General features: G+C 51.1%; 5 protein-coding genes across 5 annotated transcripts; 2 read left to right on the forward strand and 3 right to left on the reverse strand.

Annotated features, from left to right (window-relative positions):
• Nucleotides 1-3,455: 3,455 nt before the first annotated feature.
• On the reverse strand, nucleotides 3,456-4,876 carry LOC114828356 (carbohydrate sulfotransferase 11-like). The gene has a single exon (XM_029112185.1). It carries the CDS (start codon nucleotides 4,874-4,876, stop codon nucleotides 3,839-3,841), a length of 1,038 nt encoding a protein of 345 aa, XP_028968018.1. The 3' UTR covers nucleotides 3,456-3,838.
• Nucleotides 4,877-7,480: 2,604 nt separating this feature from the next.
• On the forward strand, nucleotides 7,481-9,538 carry temp (protein prenyltransferase alpha subunit repeat-containing protein tempura). The gene is made up of 4 exons (XM_003745784.2): nucleotides 7,481-7,949; nucleotides 8,196-8,464; nucleotides 8,568-8,803; nucleotides 9,010-9,538. Exons 1-4 carry the CDS (start codon nucleotides 7,722-7,724, stop codon nucleotides 9,321-9,323), a joined length of 1,047 nt encoding a protein of 348 aa, XP_003745832.1. The 5' UTR covers nucleotides 7,481-7,721; the 3' UTR covers nucleotides 9,324-9,538.
• Nucleotides 9,539-9,592: 54 nt separating this feature from the next.
• Nucleotides 9,593-17,758, reverse strand: LOC100900356 (AP-3 complex subunit delta-1). The gene is given in 19 exon segments (XM_029112188.1): nucleotides 9,593-10,157; nucleotides 10,333-10,468; nucleotides 10,562-10,923; nucleotides 11,034-11,234; nucleotides 11,331-11,532; nucleotides 11,663-11,889; nucleotides 11,932-12,187; nucleotides 12,280-12,741; nucleotides 12,861-13,085; nucleotides 13,180-13,474; nucleotides 13,591-13,689; nucleotides 13,789-13,838; nucleotides 14,126-14,199; nucleotides 15,560-15,621; nucleotides 15,624-15,698; nucleotides 15,840-16,077; nucleotides 16,224-16,385; nucleotides 16,947-17,042; nucleotides 17,578-17,758. Coding segments are annotated over 19 exon segments (3,504 nt in total). The 5' UTR covers nucleotides 17,674-17,758; the 3' UTR covers nucleotides 9,593-9,971.
• Nucleotides 17,759-19,563: 1,805 nt separating this feature from the next.
• Nucleotides 19,564-20,554, forward strand: LOC100906809 (NADH dehydrogenase [ubiquinone] 1 alpha subcomplex assembly factor 2). The gene is made up of 3 exons (XM_003745785.2): nucleotides 19,564-19,892; nucleotides 20,070-20,257; nucleotides 20,376-20,554. The coding sequence occupies exons 1-3, from the start codon at nucleotides 19,766-19,768 to the stop codon at nucleotides 20,502-20,504; spliced, it is 444 nt and encodes a 147-aa protein (XP_003745833.1). The 5' UTR covers nucleotides 19,564-19,765; the 3' UTR covers nucleotides 20,505-20,554.
• Nucleotides 20,555-21,198: 644 nt separating this feature from the next.
• On the reverse strand, nucleotides 21,199-22,297 carry LOC100906953 (small integral membrane protein 15). The gene is made up of 2 exons (XM_003745786.3): nucleotides 21,970-22,297; nucleotides 21,199-21,783 (listed from the first exon to the last, which is right to left on the reverse strand). The coding sequence occupies exons 1-2, from the start codon at nucleotides 21,994-21,996 to the stop codon at nucleotides 21,556-21,558; spliced, it is 255 nt and encodes an 84-aa protein (XP_003745834.1). The 5' UTR covers nucleotides 21,997-22,297; the 3' UTR covers nucleotides 21,199-21,555.
• Nucleotides 22,298-22,312: the final 15 nt, after the last annotated feature.

Below are 22,312 nucleotides of genomic sequence, written 5' to 3' on the forward strand. Positions count from 1 at the left end.
CTCCGAAATCGATAGGGGTACTACTGAGTGAAGACGTCGTTTGAAGTCGTAATCGGCCGGCGTATTTCTTCATCGCAGCTGCCACCGGCTACTCGCGGAGCTCCAGAGGAAAATTCTGACAGGAACCCTTCGGGCTCAGACACGCGCAAGGGTGATGAGCGGCAGTCGGAGATCACCACCGCCGTTGCTCTGGCACACATACCCACACACACACGAGCACGCGTACACGCATATTATATACGGCAGCAGCCCCGTACGGCGTTTCTGGGATCGCTGCTGACGATGGAGCTCCCTGGTGCCTCATTCCGCCGATGCGGCTGTCCAGACGACGAGTCCTGAGCAAGGACCGTCTCTCACTATGGGGCCCCATAGCCGAGCATGGAAAATCGAAATTTTTCCTGGGAAACTGCACCGCATTTCCCTCGGCCAGAAGATGGCCATGCAAGACCTGCATGCGAAAAGCGCTGTCCCGCCGACGACAGACGCCGTGGGAAAGCACAAAATATTCCGAACGATAGAGCCTGCTTTGGGAGATGAATTCTTCAAAAGAGTTCCGAGAAGCTCGCGATCTGGTGCAGAACGATCCTTACCTCTCACAGGACGCGATGCATCACCGGAGCCGCGGCATTGTGGACCTTTAGGTGCGAAAAACCTCAGCTTTCCGCAGCTCGTTCGTACTCTACACATAGGCCTTGCGAACTGGAGAGATCGTCTGCTCTCGAGGCCCGGCCGCCGAGCTCTGCTAGGTGGCCGCCACCGCAGCCGCAGCTGCTCGCCCGGATCTCAAGGCCACGCAACAAGACTTGCAACCTTAATCGTGTTCAGCCACACTCCTTCGCCTAATGAGCGGGCATTCTTTATCACTGTAACTGAGTCATTTGAAGGCGGTCGTCTCGGGACTGCCCTCTCTTCAGTCGGTGGTCAGAAACTCGTTGACAGGCCACCCGAAACCCTGGGTCGGTGGTCGTGCGCGACCTCGAAAGTCCCAGATTCCAAGGTCAAGCTCATCGCGGGCTCCCGATTGTGCTCTGGCGATCGGCAACGAACGGGGAGAGAACTCGCGCTTCTCGCGGGAGGGACCGATCGCGTAAAAGGGACTGTCACGGGGATTCACGTTTATCGTCATGTATCGTCGACGGCCCCGCGAATCGAGACCTGAGCGTCAATCAGAGCTCGCCACATGACCTTGACTGCGACGCATAGTTGAGCTCGGAGATTTAATCGATTGTCTGTCAAGTGGGTCTGACAGGTTGGAAGCAGCTTGCTCTAAAACGACATCCGTCAACCCTTCGCCGCTCAGAGGTGAATGTCTGGGTCTCGCGAAGCGGATAATCTCGACTTCGTTCGGTAGCTCTTCCCGATCCCGGGGATCAGCCTCTCTGTGCGATCGAGGAATCATTCGACACTGCTCAATGCCCCCCGTTCCAATGAGCCTTCCCGGGGAACCTAGAACGCGACAGAATCGATGCGTTCCCTCCCTTATCGAATCAATTTCCGGTGGGCGAGCCCAGGGGAACAAGGTGTTTATCGTGAATCGTGAGACATTCGAATCGGTCCTAGAACATCGCTCTCAGAAAAATCGAAGCTGTGGAGGGTGGGGCGTTCGCAGAAGCGTGCGACCGTTCTCGAGACGGGATATCCCTGTCCTTTTGGTTTTTTCCCCATCCCACGATGATGAGCTGAGGTCGATCATCGATGTGAGCCGCGCCATCGAGGCCGGCGCCCGAATATCGTTGGAAATCGGAAAATCAGCCGACTGAGGCAGATACTCCCCGAAGTAAATTACGTCGGAAAAACGGGATCAGAGGTAATTTATATTCGGCCCAAAGATAGCGAAGGACATTGTCAACAGATCAAGAATGCTCTAGATTGCACCGTCGCCAACGAGGAATTCCCCGTGAGGGCTGATCTTGAATCCGGACTCATTTTTTCCCGCAGACTCCTCCATTCTCCCTCCCGCTGGCCAGTGTGATGACAGAAGCGAAGCAGAAGATATCCGTCTTCGAAAGGAGTCACGTATGCGTCGATCAGACCGGGCCTCGGAAGACAGAACTTCTTAGGATCACTCACCCTCAAGCACATGGGAGACCCAGCGAGGTGCACGGAAGGCTTCCCTCTAATTCAATCATGAAGCCTTGAAAATTCGGATCTAGATATCACTCACATGGAGTTGGGCTCGGAAGATTTGGAACGCGACTGCTTCTGGAACACGTCGGCACGCCGGAATATTCAGTCTCATTTCTCTTCCCGGTAGTCGGTTCCTTGTGGGCTCTGAGGACACACTTTAGAAGGACAGAGAGAGGGAGGTCAGAATACTCGATGCTTTGTCGACTGCAAGGACGATTTTTGGCAGATGAAGACTCCCGCCTCACCTTGATGCACATGATAACTGCTACCAAATACAGCGTGGCCGCGACGATAAGTATGTAGAATATGTACGGAGACGTGAAGGAAAAAAGTGGGCTCATCCCCCACGAGCCGGGACGGAGAAGGGGACTTGGAGAGCACTCAGGTACCGCCGGCGCCGTGGTCAGAGATACCGTGTCGAAGGTCCGGCCTTGCTAAAGTCAGAGAAACTCCGAATTAGGACGTGAGACATCGGCTCCCCAGTCAGAGAGGAAGCCGCTCAATGTGCATGGAACTTCTGACTTATGATAATCATATGGCATTCACCTCATCGGCGACGACAGCATTCGGAACGATCACTGCAATGGCAGTGGCGTTGTATGACTCTTCCTCGGGCTCTCCGGTATCTTGACATCTGTGGAAGTCATACCGTGTCCGATGGCCAACGGACAGGAATATAGAGTGATGTTCAATTCGATCCAGGATGCCCGACGCATCGAGGATTTCAGCTCTGATACAATATTATTGTCACAATTAAATGATATTGTTACGAAGGGCAAGTTTCAAAACTGACAGCTCGATGACGTCGCTGAGGCGCTCTCTGTCTAGTGGTGTCGCAGAAAAAAGACCATTGTAGCAGTAATGGCATATCCGTTTTTCTCTAGCGAGCATTCGAGGCGTGACCAAGCGAGCAAGTGAGAAGTCGCTGGCAGTCGGACACGACGCACGATGCACAGTCACCAGCAGACTGACTTGCTTACCTGACTTGCTTGCTAGACCACAGCAAGACGGCGAGAGCAAGTGGCCACATCAAATGTTAGATTTCAAAGGCTCGCCAGGGCAGTTCCCTTCAGTAACTTCTCTTCTTTCCTTCGATCATAGTTCTCATCTATCTGTAAGCAAGGGGCATTGTTTGCCGTCAGATGGTCGAGCCTCCGAATCTCCTTTAGACCCTCTCAGAAACCGATACCTCGCGGATCAATACTGGTCGTCGCTTCCATGAGATTTCCATCTCGTTGAGACGAGTTCATTGCGTACAAAATTGTGGGTGAAAAAATCAGGACATGCTCATCGAGCATTTGTACCATGTTTATTACAATTTTGAAGGTGAATACGAATTCGTGCATTGGGTCGATCAATTCTCTTCGATAAAACCCAATCGAAGCTTCATACTCGTGCAGTACAAATTCCATGTGTCATTGGATTCCCGCCGGGAAATATTCGAGCGATTGAATATCCACGCGGCTAAGCGAGCATTCGTTGTGAGACGATGACCGCCCGAGGGGATATCTATTTTTTTAAAAATTAAAAAGTATTCTTAAAACTTTACAACATCACAAGTATCTGATGAGCTTTGTTAGGGTATTCTATAATCTCTTATTCAAGTTGACGAGGAGACTCCTCTGAGCAATCGACCACCGAGACGCGGTGAGGACTGGAGGGGCCGGAATGTGCCTCGTCTTGTAAGTTTGGTTATTCGATACAACATTAACTAAAACATGCCGTTATCAAATGTGTCGATGTAGTTGAGGATGTTGTAGCCGAATAATTCGAAATCGAAACGGTATATTCTATACAAGGCCATAATCTGGTTTCGTTCTAGCTGTATGAAGAACTGTTCGACGAAGGTGGACTCGTTGCGTGCGTTGAGGTGTTTCAGTCGGGGTTCGAGCTCGTCGAGTCCGTTCACTTTGAGCATGGCTTCGAAGTCGCTATCAGCGGTCTCCAGCTTCCCCAGGAAATCGTAGCCGACAGTGCAGGGTTCACATCTCTCAAAATATGGCATCCAGTGCTCATCGTATTCGAATCTTGGTGTTTCGATCAGATAATCGACGAAGTCCACGAAACTCATCGTTCCAGTGATGTTCCGGCGTCCGTTGAATTTCTTGAAGTATTTGTCGTAGAAAAACGAGACCTCTGAAGGTTCCCGACCCACCTTGTCTTCGTAAACGGACACCAACCTCTCGAACGGATGACGAACGAACATGGCTTTGTGAAACGTCTTCAACTGCTTCGGACCGTAGTACATCGGACCTACCCGGAGCAGTTTATCGTTGGCAACTTCATGTAAAGCGGTGACTTCGTCTCTTCTGAGAGCTCGATCAGGGGTGCGGAACTCGCGGAGGAACAGGACTTTAGCCGAAGTCGACGCGACTTTTTGGACGAAACAGAAAAGAAATCTGTGCTTGAGATCCACCAGTAGCGGACAATCTGCAGTGCTACAGAAGCGAGGCTGGTGAGTTTTTGGGAAAAAGTTACTTCCGCGACCTCGATGACGTGTTCGATTGAGACGATCCTGGTACCGGAGACAGACTCTCTTCAGTCGAGCCTGCCGGTATTCCTGGGAGTCGGGCAGCGTCAAGTTGATGTCGTCGAGGTTGGCACGCAGCGGGGACTCCTCAGAATAACGACGATTGAAACGAAAGAACCATTTGCGTTCCAACAATGCGGTGGCGTTCAGGTCGTACCGATAACCAAGCAGAGCCAAGAACCCTACCCCGCACAGAAGAAGCGTCAAGTCTCTACGCATGCTCGACGCTCTACCGCCCCTCCACTAGATAGTCTCGATATACTCGCTCTGGACTTTCCTGACTTCTTCCCGGCGATGACGGTCGGCGAGTCCGCACTCCATCGCGAGGATGCAACACTGGTCGATGGGTTCCGACTGTCGGTTTCGCTCGGAGAGCTCTCTGTTGTGCGGCGGCGAGTTCCCCAGAAGAAAACAGACGATCAGCTGAGCGAACCGATTCAGGGTAGCTTCCATGTTGTCAGGGATTTTGGCACATGCGAATCCTCCGCGGAGGATGCCACTGAAGAATTGCGAAGCCGCCGCTGCCGTCAGCCCGACGGATCGGTCTGCGAGGCGACCGATCACTTGAGCAACAGATGGACCAAGTGAGCGGGCCGGCGAGCTTGGAGCGCCCGTGAGGGAAGTCGTCAGAGGATCTGTCACTTGCGAGCCAGATGACGACTGGCGTCTGCTGTAATGCGAAAAAAAAGCTCCGTCGCTGTCGATGTGGAAAGCAGAGCCGAGCCGATGACCCAGCGGTTCCGCATAAGGGACCAGAAGAGTGTTGGAAAGGGAGGGAAATATTCTTGTTGTCGACGCAGAAGATCCAAGAAAAGAATGCTTCCTTCATCTAGTGCTCCACCGCGCCAGCATCAGTGATAGCAGCCGCAGAAGCAACGTCAACAACAAGAGCAGCAGCAGCGGGAACAACGACAACGGATCCCTTTGTTCGCGGACAGCGATTACGTCGGATAGGGAGAGAATGAAATCTCCCTGTCCGAATCTCCGAGATCGGCTCCATCGTTCCCTTATCTGGCTGTCCCGTAACGTCATTTTTACGCTGGAGATTCAGTTCAGACGGAACAGATGATGTCACATTACAGGTTTCGCATGTTATGAAGGTCAAAGTCAGCAAAATCTGGCTCACTATCTGACGTCTCATGTTCGGGGTCAATGGCCTCGTATGACACGGCGAAAGGGTTCCTAGGGGCCTTCGTTGTCGTGGAAGTCGCCCTACCAATCGTTGTGTCTTCACATTATCTCCCCGACAGGATGGATGGGACGACCTGGAGTCGACAAGCCGAAGTTCCTCGAGTTTCCCTTTTTTCTTTCCTCTGCTCGACTCGCGAACCTGAGCCCGCTCTTCGTTCCATCGGAAATTTCCTCGTATGCAAACTTCTATCGCAGCTCGATTCTGTTCGAGCGGGTCCACGACGCGTTCACGGTCACGCGCCTTATATCACGCCCTAGGAATTCAGAGCTTGCGGCCTCGCGTTGGAGGGAGCAGCGATCAGATCTAAGCGCGCGAGTACGGCGGGAGAACGCCGCGTGAGATCGAAACGTATTCTAGCTCCTCCCTGCACGAGTCCCCAGGAAAAGAGAGTGGAAGTTGACTCAAACTCGATAATATTCAATTTCCTCAGTTTTGCTTCACAGCTACCAGGTTCAGGGCGTCAGCCTTGGGCTCGTATTGATGCGGTCCGAAGGGAATACTCCTTTTCGCGCACAAGAACGACCAGTGGGTGCGCTAAGGACCGTCGTCAAGTCGGTCATTCATTCGCGTTCGAAATAGTGAGAGGCCAAGCTCTGGGTGCCTTGTATTCGATGCCGCCGGAAGATCCCGAACCTGAGGGACTCCGGGAAGTTCTTTTCCGGGTATGCCCATTGAATGAACGGGATATCGGTGTTCAGCTGGTCGCAGGCCACGGCCCTTCACCTCTGGAGGAAATCCGTCTCCGAGAGGCACTCACGATTGATCGGACCTATGTTCACGTCTCTTCGTGAACTATCGTCCCAGACGCAGGTCCTCTGTGTGGACGTCGTGTTACGGATCGAGAAGGGATGATTGCACATAGATCGTGTTGGCTAGTCCCACCAACGATGAAATATGAAATGTCAGCATGATGTTTTCCCAGGCGAATCACCCGGAGGATTGCCCCGGGTGGTACTGTTCAGTCCGATCAGTCCACGACACAGGAATACTGTGGGTTTTCTCGTGATTCCTGGTCCTATTCTTATAATCCATCCCATACGGAGGAGGAAATCAACTCCGTGAAGGAGCATTCCTTTCTACAGGAGCTCAGCGAATTTAATTCATCAAGACACTTACAACGCAATCTGTAGCATCGATATCCGAAGATCCAGTGGAACGCTCCCTCGAGAGTCCTCTTGTTTTCTCGCAATCCACGGAAAAACGAATGATTTGGGAGTGGATCGTCCAACACACAAGATCGTGAGACCGGTTGGCACAGCTGTCGGAGATTCAGTGCATCCAATCGAGGGAAACCATCTGTGGAATCTCAGCAGTGGGAGTGCGCCGATCACTCTCCAAGATCTTAGCCTCCGACTGTCTCCGTCAACTGAGGCGCACGGACTTCTGTTCCGCCTGCGACACCGGTTCCTGGAACGGAGGACAACGACGAAGTCGATGATCGACAATCATCATCAAAGATTCTATTCAATGTGTCGAAATCTTGTTCCCTCCCGCGAAACTCCGTCGATAGTCCGTGCTGGCGGCACCATCTCTTAGCGGTCGGACGGACGTTCGAAAATTGGCGCCACTCTTTCCCTGAGCCGACACATGCAGAACGATTCGATCGTGTCTCGCAAACTCTTGACAGTGTCGCCGACGTCGCGCCGCGGCGGCTGATGTCGCGGGGAGGAAGGAGAGTGTTCGTCGTCTGGGTCGTCGTAATAGCACTCTCCTCAACAACGAATCCTCAGACAACAGATGTTCCGCTGAGTTTTGACATAACTTACGCTCGAGTGACAACTCGGGAAGTTTCCTCTGCGGATTGGATTGCCCACGTGAAAGTCGGCGCTCTGGCGATCTGTTAGATATACAGAGCATGACGTGAGAGCGATCATGGATGCAGATCTGTGCCAAAGGATCTTGAGCGATCTGGAGTCGATCTTGAGGAAGAATCCACTTTTAGAAAGTTTCGACGTGATCTCAAGTGCTGACGATCAAGAACGCGCGAACCGCAGTCCTGTATACGTCATCGAAAATCACCTAGGTTTAGACTCTTGGTGCCTTGTTCCTGTTTATGTCGCTGCTCACGATGAGCTGCTCCGAACCCAGGATGCCCAAAAAGTGAGTTCTTGATCCGTAAATTCGCGGGAAAGCCACAGCGCCGCGCGCATCTCGGTGGTCCCTGTCACTAAGCGAGTACGAGGATCGGAATTCTCCCGTGTAGCCCCCCCCAACGAGAGACTCTCCTCCCACCTTGATTTCGCGCAGGAATCGTACGGAGTCGAAACCCGCAGAGAAAGCTTTTAGTGCGGCATATGGGGAGGCTTCTCCTCAGGAGTGATCGGCTGACAAATTTTATTTTCGCAGTTACTGCAGCTTTCAAATTTCGTCCTTCTCATCAATCCGGAACTTGAAGCAGGATGGAATTGTCGTAAAAAACTCTTCCTGCAGAAAAAGTGCAGCTTCCAACAAGAATTGCAACTTTCTCATCTAGCTCTGTCTAGAAAACCAAAGACGGCTGAGGCGTTTTTTCATCGGAAATGGGTGTTATCCCAAGAGATGGAGAATTACACGTTGGAGCGACGTCAGGCCGTTCTCCACAGCGAGCTCCAGCTCTGTGAAACCATGGCTGGAAAGTGAGTTCTGAGCAACTGAAGCAGCATCCAACAATGTCTTTCTTGGCAGGGCTGGTATACTCGAGACTTGAGCCTCAGGCACCTGATCGTTTCGTTATTTCAGATACTTTTCCAACTATCACGCATGGGACTATCGGCGCCATCTGTTGAAGGAATACGTTGAGGGAGCCCCGTTGATTGTGGAAAGCGAACTTCAACGGAGCAAGGATTTTCTACAATCACATGTCTCAGATTACTCAGGAATGAGTTACAGGCAGTATGTTCTTCTCAGGGTGAATTCGCGTCCTCTGTTCGAGTCTGAGCTCACATTCGTATCGGATCTCATCCACACTTTCCCAGGTAGGTGGGGACTGCACGAATAATTCCGCATATCATACGAGGTATTGACCTCTCCCCGTTCGAAATCATGCAAATCGCCATGCTCAGGGGTGGTTTGCCAGAGTTTCCCACTCTCGTGGGTCGTGCGCATTTTTTTTAGCACCGCTCTGCGAACTGCTCTTCACAACGAAAGCTCGAGCAGGTGAAAAAAAACTTTAAAATTACAGGACACGAAGCGCTGTGGAGTCATCGTCGATTTTGCGTTCTCGCCAACATCGGCCTTCTGAAATGGGCGGAGAAGCGGCAACGCCTGATTCTTAAGGAGAACAAGGATCCTAAGAGACTAGAAAATGTCAGAGAAATCGAACAATCATTCTTGAGGAAGACGCTTCGAGATAGCGGCAATTGGCAAACGGCGCTCTGCGAGAGGCATGTACGATGGGCGAGCGCTACGCTCCACATCGATATCGCTCCGCTACAGGCTAACGGCTCAACTGACGAACAAGAACGACCGATCATCGAGGCGAATGATTCAGATTGATGGTGCGGCCGAGACACTGTAAAACCGTTCCCGCACCCTCCCCCTCAATTTCGGACCCGTCCGCAGGAGCGAATTCCAGCATGGGTCCCGCAGGATATTTCACCGGAAGGTGGAGGGAAATCCCCCCTAGGCAAGTCCTGCTTGGAGAATGCCGGAGAAACACACAGATATGACCGACGAGAGGAAGTCAATAAATTATTATTATCGATGGGATCTCTTGCGACGACGGGATTTTCCCTAGCATGACAAGGCTCACGCTCTTCCCTTAGCCAATAAGCGAAACTTTATTCATCCGTTTGAGAACATCCGGTCTCAAGGCGAGCATTCACAGGCACTCATAAACATACTTTACTCTAATCTTCCTAAAAACTCGAGCATTCTGCTCGAGTTGTCACTCTCACATGAGGAGATCCAACGGAAAAAATCGGAATTCCCCCAATCAACAATAAATTGCACTCTATATACTGCTGTCGCTTTTAGCGGAAGAAGGTTCAGTCGACGACCTCTGTGAAGCGTCGACAGCGGCAAACACTGCGGTATTGGGCTTGGCGTTCAAATGCTAAGAATGCGTTGAGACCACAAATCTTTTCGGTTCGGGAAGCACAGATTGGGGAAGCGACCGCTCTCCGAGAACGAGAGTCGATTCTCTCAGTCTTCGAATAAGCTCCCGGAGGTGATCAGCCGATTGATCTCTGCTAACGCCTGCGTTAACAGCTGCTCAGAAGCGCTCTTGCCGTCGATGACGAGATGATTCTTCTGATCTTTGCGTTTGACGAGCAGACAGACGATTTCTCCTGTGATAGCCGTCGCCAGAAGAGAGGCAGTCTGACCCACCTGGTTGAAGCGGAAACAAATAGAATAAGACATGAATCAGACGTGATATATCCTTCGGGGAAAGATATTCTAGAGGTCAAGGGATGGGAACAGATTCGAGGAACAGGTCACATCCAAACGTCCAGTAATAAAAATCATCACCAAGGATTCAGGATCCAGGCCACGCTCGACTAACCTGCTCGACGAGAGCGAAACGCGCGTGGAACGCAAGCTTCGAGAGTAAATGAGTGAAATCAACCTCAACGTCTGGGATCGTAAGAGAGCCTTCGGCGTTCAACGTTCCGGAGGTCAGCATTTGAGCAAACACGTCACTGTAACGAAGAGAGAAGATTTACAAGAGTTCCGACGCTGCGGATTCGGCCAATGTTCATGAATAAGGCTCCGAGCTAGGATCCCGTGCTCACCTAGCTACCGGTCGCGGTACAAGGAAGGCCACGAGCGGGACCTTTATCTTGCAGTCGAGCTTTTCGCTCACGGCACCGTCTTCGTCCAGACGCATGTAGGTCAAGGTGGCCTTCACTATGTCTGAGGCCATTCTCTTCACGTCGAATGCGAACTCATTGATGTAAGATGCTCCAGATGCTAAAAGGGCGAACGGTAAGGCCGCCACCGTGGTTGCCTCCGACTCGGGTCTTACAAATCGCAGACACTGTCCGTCGCGGAACGATAACTCTAGCTGTTTCAGTGGACGGGCTGATTTGTTGGTGAACTTCAAGGCACAAACAAGCTGGTCGCTAACATTGTACAGTGTTCGGATCTCATAGCTCTGTCGGGAAGAATCGAGGATAGTGAGCATAAGACGAAGATCCTCCAACGGAATCCGTCACAGCATTCGACGTGGATAGCGGGAAATGCGGAGTCCTGTCGTGGACCTACCAATTTCATGTTGGAGTCTTCTGTTAGATGCTCGAACTTGGACTCGCATTGAAGCAGAGCCAGGGACGGACTCATGGGAGTCTGCGGCACGGAACTCCCTCTCTCATGCGACGGGGTCGCTATTCCCGGCGCTTCCTCGTAACCTAATTTCTTGCTCTTGTTCTGTCCCTTTCTGCGCTCGCCGCTCTCTCCCTTCAATTCCTGCAGCGAGTGAGGAGTATCGTAATTATCACCCGACTTAGAAGGGGAATTTTCCTCGCAGTTTCGGCTCGATAGCATCGAGAACCTAGAACCAACCTTCTCGAGTTTGGACTTCTTGGACTTGGGCTTCACTGCAACGGGATCACCAGTCTCGAGAAGGTCGCCAATTTTTTCTTTCTTCTTTTCTCGAGACTCCTTCCGCGCTCTCTTGTCCTTTTTCTCCGACTTATCCCTCTTGTTTTTGTGGGACTTCTTCTTCTCCTTCGTGGGTTCCGCAGCTGCCTCCACTCCAGCGTCCCTGTTGACAAAGAGAAATCAATGAATATTCCTCGGGAGGAATGAGAAATCAATTATTATTATCTATGATCCGAGACAGCATCGACGGCATGCGGAATAATAACGCGATCTCAATCAGACGCGGAACTTACACTGCCTTCTCGATGTGATTGCGCGACTGATCCTTCGGGCTTTTGCTGACGCTCGAACTGCCTAGGGAATACGTCGACGGCAAGAGGTCCATCGTGCCAGCGAGGTCGATGTCCAAGGCTCTGTGAGGATCGTTGATGTCTTTGTCGTCATCACTGTCGCTCATCCTTGCTCCATCCGGTAACTCCATCTGGATTTTCACCGTGGGAACGTCCACTTCTTCGTCTTCCTCCTCGTTCTCTTCGTTGCCTGCAGGAGCCAAGAGGGTCACTTTGCTTTTGGACTTGCGACCTTCCTTCTTCTTTGACTTATTGCGCTTCTTGGAATCCTTGTCGCGATGGCTCTTCTCATCTTTGCCAATTATGAGCATCATATCCCTCTCCAACAGTCCCTTGGTGTCTCGTTTCGATTTCGTGGAGCCCTTCAAATAATTAGGATTTTCCGCCTGTAGAGATTTCCTCGCTTTCCGCCGTCTCTCCAGCTCCTCCTCATCGGGCTCATAGCGAACTTCCTCCGCGATCGTTGCTCTGTGGGAGAGAGATTCAAATCTTTAAGTTTCGTTTCGGGGGAGTCGAGGACCAGAACAAAGAGCATCGATGGATATCGAGGGAGAACGTACTTCTCTGGTTTGAAGAATACATCCATTCCTCCGACAGACTCAGGATCGCTTTCGCTATCGCTTGGAGGCTCGTTGATCCACGCGTCCAAGTCGAGTCCTTCGGGGAGCGGAACTTTCTTCTGGGCTTTCGGCGCTACCGGATTGAGCTCACCCTTGAATATAAGCTTGAGGTCTGCCCTGATATCTTCTCCTTTGTCGAAGAGTTTCAGAGCTTGCTTCACGAGCGCTAAGGCGCAGCACGCCCTCTCTTGGACCTCGAGATCTCCCGAATGCACGAAGATCGGAAGTCTTTCAATGAGATGATTGGCCAGTCTACGGAACGTGGCATCGTCGCTAGTTTCCGATATCGAAGCGAAAATCTTCAGCACATTTTGAACGAACGTCGCCTGAATGTGCGCTGGGAGCTGAGCTGCCCTAGGTTTGAGCATGTGTTCCATACAGATCTCTGGTTCGTCCAGGAGGCTTCATTGAAGGGGGGGGGGCAGAAAAAGAGTGTCAAACAGCCGAATACGAGAAATTCGCCTCGAGAAACATCCGGAATAATTCCACGTATCGATCGAGGATCCAATACTCGTACTCACTGGCAGAATTCGCCGCAGATATAGGCGGCGGCGAGCAGCACCTGTGTTATGGAATCTTTCTGTCCGACCAACAACGGTATGTTCTCGAGCAAATGACTCATTTGTCGACACGCTTCCGTTCGAACGGCTTCGACTCGAATGGCAACATCGAGCATCTGTCCAGCGATAAGCTCTCCATGCTTTGTACCCTCGATTCTCGTCAGCTCTACCAGAACTCCGATGTACCTGAGAGCGGAGACGACGTTACGATAAGAGCACGCTTTGCAGCGACGATTCTCGCAGAAGGCTCCTGGAAAGCTGGGAATCCCCATACACTCACCATTCGAAGTTCATGATGAATTGGTAGTTGTTCTGTGAGCATATGTCGATGATTTTTGCTAAAAGCTGATCGCGGTAGTGCTGGCCCTCGGCCTTATCGACGTGGCTCATCAGTTTCCGAACGATCTCTTGGAGGTTCTTCTTCGAGACCATGCCATATAGCAAATCCAGCGCGCGCAGTCGGATTGACTCATCCTTATCGTCCAGACATTGAAGTACCAGGTCCTTGTGCGACTGGACTGTTTTCGGGTGCGTTTTCAGAATCTTCGCCATCGCCAACAAACCGAGATATTTCACTGAAACACAACATATCTAAGTCGGACTATATCTCAGGTGCCGAGACCGCGGCGCTCCGCTGTCTCGAACTCCCGGCTAAGTGAATTTTCGCATAATCTCTATGCGGGAAACGTACAGTTCTGATCCGAATCTTCGATGAGCACTCTGAGTTTCTGCACGCAAAGCTGTATAGATGCAGAGTGGCTTGGGAGTCCGGATGATATCGATATCAACACTGCAAATTTTAATGATAATTTAACGAGACGCGACGGAATCGTCTTTTCATGCTCATTAACGGGGGTTGTACATTCGGTCACCGCATCACAATACTCACCAGCGATCACTGTGTTGATGCACTCGTACAAGAGTGACATGGCCGAAGTGCTGCAACGTGGTCAGTAAACTTAATTTCCAGCAGGGGAAGCTCAGAGCAACGTGCTGCGACAACGTCAAAATGAAATCATGAATATTGGAGCGAAAAACATTCAAAATCAAAGCATGCAGGCGTGCTCATGCCGGCGGCTCGAGGGCTCATGCAGGATGCACCGTCGCAAAAACGGGAAATGAGCATGCATCGACCCCAAACTCATTCGCTGGATGAGTTCCAGGGAGCTCTCTCTGCGGAAAAGAAAAGCATTGATAATGCGGAAATTGCCTAACACGAAGCGTACCTGAGGATTAAATTAGTCAGTGGCTCTATGAGTTTTTTGCCGAGGCGAGGCTCAAGCGGCGTCAGCGCCCCAAACTGAAATCAGAAATCGGAAAATAATCAAAATCAGACTCTCGGGAATCTAGGTATACTTTCAGCACGCCAACAGTTTGACCATTTGCTCAGTCATTCTGACCAGTGTAGAAGCTCGCAAGGACTCGCTTAGAACTGAAAGTAGGAGATACGCTGAGACACTTCGGGGGAGCGAGCCCGAGCCAATTCGACTGGCTCGTCGTCCGAGGTTAAGAATACGAGACTTTCTGCGCCCCTCGCTCAAAGCTTCGAGAAACACATGAGAATACACCCTATCCTTGGCATGATGGTCCATTATCGAGAATATCTACGATAGCGTCGACAATACACCTATCTTCATTCTACAGCTATGACTGGTTCGTCAGTTCCATCGTCAGCCGCCGGAAGCTAGACAAGGGTCTCATGCTTCGTTGCCCCTGTGGTTTGTGGAAATTAATCGAACCGACTATCACTGAACAACGAAAGTCACAGTGTGGTCGCAATAACCGGAACTCATTGCCACCAATGGCTATAAGACGAAAGAAGATCGTTCGCTTCTACGTGAAATAACTTCGCCAAAACTACCGCTACGAGAGGAATTAAGGAACGAAAACTTCATTCAATGTGGTCTCCGGCCGCCCTTTGTGCAGTCAACGTTCCGGGCATTTCGGGTGCTCCAAGCGACTGCGGGGTGCTATAGACGGAGCCCTGGCTGGGGGGCCGTGCGTTTCAGCGGTGTCGAAGAATGCGAAGAGTCGCATTTTTCTCTGGCTACTCGACGTGTTGTCGCTCACTCTCTTTACCTTCGAATAAGGCAAATCAGAGGTTGACTGAGTTTTCTTCCCAATCGCGGCTCGTAGTGGGTCAAAACCCCAAACTGAAACAGATAACATGAAGACATACTCTTCGCTTCCACGTCTACCAAGATCACGGGCAGCTGCCGGTAGCCTTTGCTCTCGGATTCCATCGCGGACATTTGCGAGGATCAAGATCAGTCGATCTTCCGCGAAAAAATACTTCTTTCCGGTCACCGGAATGCAGTCGAGCCTGTCTAAATTTTCCACCCAGCTATCGGATAGAATTGAGGTCTTCAAAATCAGAATACAGTAAAAGCTCGTTATAACGACCCCCATTACAACGAATTTCTCGGTACAACGAACAAGGAATTTTTCCTCCTTTGGCCAGCCCGCCATAGGGATAGTGTTGAGCGGCATTCGTTACAGCGAAAACTCGGTACAACGAACCAGTTTCGTCGGTCCCTTCGTGTTCGTAGTAACGAGCTTTTACTGTACATTCTCCGAGGCGAGCCAAGACCCTCCACATCGAATGATGGAATGAATAGCGCGGAGCTATTTGCCAAGGCGAAACCTGGGCGAAAACTTACCAGCTTAATGATTTTGATCAACATCCAATTATTCGTTGAAGAAGTCATGAGTTTGAAAAAACTGGGGCCAGCGGTAAGTAATTTTTTGGGTTTTTTCGCGCCAACTCGCATATGACGTTGACTGCTGCAGACTGAACCCCTGGGAATGTAGAGAAAATAGGCTATACCACTGAAGCGGACCTGATCCCTACAGGGGCACGGGTTCCGGCCCTTCGTCGCTGTAGAAGCGGACGCAAAGTAGACGTCTCTCGTCGATTACATTCAACTCGTTCCAGCTTACCTGGATCGGGATCTTCGAGCTTCTCTTTGAGCTTCGGAAAGGCAGGCCTCAAGGCGTCAGGAAACCGCAAGAAAATCTTGTACATTAGGAGAACGGCTTTTTTCCGGAGGTACGGCTTCGTTGAAGTCAACAATGTCATGACGTCATTGCTGAGATCGCGAGCCAGATCCGGAGTAACGAAGCAAGCTAAGCCCGACATCGCCACACCCGATTCGTACACATTGACACTATTCAAATCCTGCAACGTGTTCAGAACGTGAGATTAGAGAGCCCCTCTGGCTTCTTCCGACGGTGTTGACAGGTCGGCGCGAAGTTTCCGTCGATTCAATATTTTTTTAAGAAACACTCCGCTGCTCCCAGCTAAGGAATAAATCACCGACAGACCTTCCTAATCATGTTGGTTGTCAACATGAGCACGTCTGTTTCATCGTGGAAGGATTGGGAGGCCGCCAGGTAGCCTATCCGCTTGAAAGTGAACTTCGATGATGACATCACTTCGATCACATTGAAAGCCGCCCAACTTATGTCGTATCCGAGCATCTGGAGCTGTGAAGCGAAGACGATCCTTGATTATCCTATGACCATTGTATAACGTAGAAGTAATTTTTTCCTTCGATCTCGGATATCGACTCTCATCGCTATGCTGCTTTGGTCAACCATTAAGTCAACTCATCGTATTTCGCTCGGGAGCGTTCGTCTCACTCGGGGAATGATCCGTCATGTGGCAAAAAATCATGCTCGGAATCATGTTTTTACCTCGACGAGAACTGCTTCGCTCCAAAAGCCTCGTGATTGAATTCAGTCATATCTCAAGTCGAAGAGAACGCTTGGGCGCCTCCGAGATTGACTTTTGATCCCATATATCGCAACGGTGGTCGGTCGCCGGGAAGACTGCGCGCAGCATGTTCTCGAACGCCGCGATCAAATTTCTTCCGCGAGACTCTCTGACGCGTATTTCATTCTGCCTCGAGAGAAGCAACCCGCTTTCCGTACGATTGATAAGATCAGCGTTGGCTTTGACGGAGTGCACGCAGCTTTTTCATTCCATTCTCGGCCCCTTGATAGAGGCTTATTGTTGTATCAAAGGATAACGGATCGAACACTTACGTAGGCCAGTTTGGCGACAGCATTCGCTTTGACGCTGGGATTGTCTTGGCGAAGCTCTTCCTTGATCTCCTCCATGCATTGCGTTATGTATTTCGCCTGGAAGATGATTTCACCAGTGTTATTGAGCGCATATTCGGTGCACGTCCGTCACGTGAACTTCCTCGTGAATCAAATTGCTACTTTTAATCCCAGTCAATGAGATCTGACTGTCCTCCGACGTGGAATCTCTGCGCAATCCGCCTCGCCTCCATGCCTCTGGAGGGCATTTCGTTGTAGAATTCCGGCTTTCGACGTGATAGGTAGACCCTTCGTGATCACCTTTCTCTGGAATTCGGTTTTCTCCGCTCCGTGACGGAGTTCTGGGATCGATTCCGAGCTACACGACCGGATCGAGTGCCAATTCCGCTTAATCGAGTTTGACAGCCGGTTTGGGTGAAATCCGGATGTCAAAGTCGACAATCCACGCGACATATGTTTTCGCCCTCGTTAGTCGAGCACGCTCATACGTTCGGTCTTTCAACCGGATTTGCGACACTCGAGCCTTGGACTTGTTCGTTCATCTATCCCCGCATCAGCGCCGTTCATCCGAACGCTACGTCGAGCCACAGCTGCGAACTTGGGTCACTCTTACCTCATTATCTCTGTTGTTCCGAATTCCTCTAACGAGATCAGTGAGGTTCTTGTCAAACATACGCTCCAGGTTTCCTTTGACTTTTTTGAGGGCCATCGTTCCGCCGATTTCGTGATGGAATCACGAGTCTGCGCTCACAGAGAAACTCGATTGCACTCCGACCAGTGTTTCTAGTGTAAGTAATGTCAGTCAGACAGTTCGACAGTCAGTCATAGCGACTAGCGGAGCGCACGTAAACAAATGGGCGGAGCGAACGGTTCGAAAAAGGCTGGCGGCGCGAAACGGATGATCTTGATAAATTTTCAATCAGATATCAGAAACTAGCGGCAAGGATTGATCCGGTCTTGAGTCATCCTACCGAACTTGGACTCTGATGGCGATCAGATTCTTCGATGTACTCGCATGAGCATGCCCGATAGGTGAATCATAGATCAGTCTTGATAGTCCGTCGTCGGGGTGAGAGAATTTTAGGTGCGCTATTCGGCAAACGCTCTCAATGTTCTGAGGTCTATCAATTCAAGAGTACGCTGAGATCTCAATCGCTGAATCGATCAACGAGAGGGCGAAGGCTCACTGAGTCCGAAGGATCCAGGAGCGGGCCGGGGCGAGGACTGGTGTGATGTATGGTTCGTCGGATCGAAAATCGGGAGCTTTCCTCAACTCCTGATGTCACCAATTTCACTCAATGGATTCGAATACCTTCCTCGGGCGCCCGGGATAATAATCGACGCTATATAAATTGGAACAATCAGCGGCGAATTCAATCCATTCAGCCCAAGGATGAGAGGCGACGCATTTTATGCCGAAGAAAACGGGAGGTAGTTGACCACAAGCCTGTATATGACAATGATTCCGGTCAGAGCTCCGCGTAATCATATATTTTTTTCCTCGATGATAAATAGAAAATCGTTTCCGGAGAGCTTCGAGTGAAATCTGTGAGTGTGTGCGGTAGCGTAGCTGGAACGATTCTCTAATCAAAGCAGACTCCGTGACTCGATCCTACTCTACGAGTACGAAGTCGCCGATGCCCAAGCTCCGTGGCTGTATCAATGGAGCCGTCGATGCCGATAGAATGAACAGTTGACGGTCCATCTTTGCGGACTCATTCCCCATATCGAGACCGATCCATGAAGACGTCGCTTCGTTGCTATTCCGGAGTTTCAAGAACATGCTTCCCATACAGCAAGAAAGTCAAAGCTTCCAAGCTTCAGATCGTTCAAGTCTGAGCATTCTGACTGAGCCGCTCGAGCCGCTGCTTGGGCTTAAGCAGCACTGCTTCGTGAGAGTCTATGTTCCCGATCAGGCCACACCTAACCCAATTCCCTACTGTTATCAGCGGAACCCCTAGGAAATTCTGTTGTCCAAATCAAATCTCAGTCCCAGCATAAGTTTTATGGCGGAGTGACGAATATCGATTATTTGCGGATGAGTTGGCAGGCTGCAGAAGAAGAGCTCCCGAACTTTGATCTGATATCTGCTTGAAGTGACGCAGTGAACACCGCTGCGAGAAATGATGCTCATCATGATCCTTCATCTCTCGTGCCACGCAATCGGGAGCATCGAGACATCAGCCTGCGCGCGCAGCGACTCGGATCACCTTTTCCCGGATACAGTCGATAGAAGATCCAGGCGCTCGGTTCGTGAGGAGAGCACCTCCTCGCGGGATCGATCTCTTAACTCACGCTCCACGGGATTCATGGATGAGAAGGGAGAGGGGGGGGGGAGAGTTGCAGCTGCGTGTCGTCTTATGGTCGTCTGCTCTTCGCAGAAGAGGCTTTATGACTATAATTCGAAATTGAACACTCATCGTATGCTAACCAATCAAGGCTTACTATCACCCCCGTCGGGAGTGTGTTCGAATCCAGGGAACGCTCATCAGAATCCCGTTCACAGCAGGGCCTCTCTGCATTTGTCCCGGCTCAGGTTACCTCACAACTCACAACAGTGACAAAATGAAAACATCAACAAGCCGACTCTAAACGGAGAGTATGCCCTGGCGATCTACCGCAAGACGAGGTCGCCAGCTGCGCTTTGTTCGAGCCGTGACATTCGTTGTGCAATTATTTCTCCTCACCATAATTGCGGGTTTTCAATCTATATTCGGTAACCGAGAGCCGACTCAAGGAGTCGCGTCCCGAGAATCGAACACCGTGAGAGGAGAGTCCAGCCGAAAACGCAGAACGGACTGATGTCGCGGCAGCGGAGTGTTCTCCAGGTTCTTTATGACAACTTTTGGAACTCACTCCGGAGACAGCCTCCGCTGAAACCCGTTGGGGAGGATTATCTTGGCAACAAATACTTCGAGTTCCAAGCAGGTGATCAATTGAGCAACCTCAGCTCGGTCTTTGCTATACTCAAGAATTCTTTATGATTGCTGAGAGAGATAGCTCCAGTCAAGCATTCAATATTCGGGGAGGGGGGGAAGGTGAGGGAGCTAGTGAATGCGATTGTCAAAAGAAGGAGTCTAATTGAATACTGCTCCATCTGGCAAGGTGAAAGAAGTGGCCGTCGCAGCAAACGTCAAGTCCAGCCGGTGAGTGAGGAGGTCGATTACGAACTGCCTTTCGAGTGGGAAGCTTGGCTGAGGGGGAGGAGACGTGATCCTCCCACTGCAGAGGAAATACAGGAGAGAATCGCTCGTCAGGCCCAAGCTGTGGCAAACGCAAAACGCCTCGAAAAGGTAAGCTTCCTTCCCGATCCAAAGCGGTATCTTCAGGTCTAGCCTTCCGGACGGCGGAATCGCACATCCAGGTTGATTTTCTCACCGAAGCTCTCTCACCGATATTCTCGTTCCTCAGGATATGGGAAAGGAAGTCATTCCGGCCAGTACAGACCCGCACGCCTTTCCCAAACTCGGTAACTATTCATCTAATCCCCAAATTGGAAGTCAGCCCCTGAGGGACAAGGATGAAAATAGTAGTCTGTGATTTTGTTCGAGATCGACGAATAAATTTTGCCTGAGTAGAATCTTCAGCAGCACCGCGCCTTCATTTGCAGAGCGGGGAATGGGAATTCCATTCACGAAGCATAAACGCATTAGATAACCCTCGATTTCGGCTCGGGGACGCTCGAGAGCCCTGTGCTCATCAAGGGCAAGACAGGATGTTCTAGACTCAGGAGCGTCGCAAGGACCTCTGGATATGTATGACCTGAGACCTCTTCATCCACCTTTCCCCTTTCTGGTATTCCCCCCTCGAACTAGATGTATCATCGATACCCGAGGCGGTGCGTACCTCAGGAACCATGAGGTACGCACTCAATCCCAGGGTAATTCGCCACCCATGAGCGGGAGGACGGGGTAAGCTCCCGCTTCGGGGAAACCATTGGTGACCGCATTGAGAATTCCTAGATTTCTCGTCGATCCCTCAAGAGGCCTCTTCCACCTCCGTCAGAGCCCTGTCCATTGGAAGGATGCGGAAGCTCTTGCCAGATCCTTTTGCTCGTTCTCCCAGAGGAGAATGAGAACGAACTTGGAAAATAGGAGGGTAGCGCGAGGTCGATCGAAATTATTGGCTGGCTTCGCCCGCAGAAATCGGTGTTCGAAGGAGTGAGTAAGGCCGACCGAAGTCCTACCGGGGCCCACGAGCGTGTGAGAATTCAGAGAGGTCGGAGAAGCTCCTTGTCAAGCCACACCATCAAACGGAATCGTCTGCCGTTTTATTGCTCGGTAGAAATTAAGAAAGCTTCATGAATTTACAACGTTGCCGACTCGGAGCCGTTCTAGAATCCGAGGCCTGATTTGGAATGTCGCGGTGAGATCGGGTCTCGAATGCGGTCTCACAACACTAGTACAATATCACGCAGGATGATACCCATTCGGCAGCAATGACATCGTTCAACGGAAGCACCCGATGGAGCGGGTGTTGTTTAGTGATTCGCTCTGGCTCTCTCCCTGATAATTGATATTCGAGCCGACTCGATGGGATGCGTCATGGGATCCATGGGTCGTTCCCGGCGAATAGTGTCGAGTTTTGGCCACTACTTGATCTTTCTCTGCTTGATCGCGTTTGTTCGCTTCGCGTGCGCTTTGCGCAACTTTTCTTCCCTCTCGAGCTGCTTCGCCAATTTCCAAGATAGAATCCCAGAGAGGCACAAGAAGGGACTCAAGCACATGATCGTGTACTGGAGGAACTCCCACGGATTCACAGCCGCGTACTCGACTAGCGGGAGTATCCAAGCCACGTACCACGGAGCGTCTAAGGGGACCTGAAACGCAGGCGGATACTTTTAGCAGAAAATCGTGGCGAATTTTCGAAGCTTGAACGCATCCCCGCGGAAGGTTCTCATGCTCATGACCAGCTGCAGGGCATTTCGAGAAACGCGTCGCTCGAAATGCCCTGCCGCTGGTCGTGGATCACGGTCGATTCAGCCGATCGCTGGGGGCCTACGAACCTTGAAAACTCGCTCTGCTTCGGACATTTCTCTTCTTCGAAAGTTTTCTGCGCCGTGGTATGATGGAACAACTCTCTCAGCAGCTGGGAGCCCAGCCGAATCGACTGCTGTGGTCCCGCTCGTGCGCCCGGCTGATTGTCAGTCCTAAAAGTCGGAACTTTGCTACTTCGCTGGCCCCTGCCGCAGGGAATGTGTCGTGTACCACCGGGAGAGCATCGAATGCATTTATTCGTTACGATTCTCCACCGCTCCTCGTGATAAAACATGTTAGACTGCCATATAGCCGTGAGATTCGGCCGTCGAGCGAGCAGCCTCCCAGCACAGCGTGAAAACCGCTACCGTC

This window comes from Galendromus occidentalis, unplaced genomic scaffold (assembly GCF_000255335.2).
Source record: "Galendromus occidentalis unplaced genomic scaffold, Mocc_1.1 scf7180000077485, whole genome shotgun sequence".
Taxonomy (NCBI): Eukaryota; Metazoa; Arthropoda; class Arachnida; order Mesostigmata; family Phytoseiidae; genus Galendromus; species Galendromus occidentalis.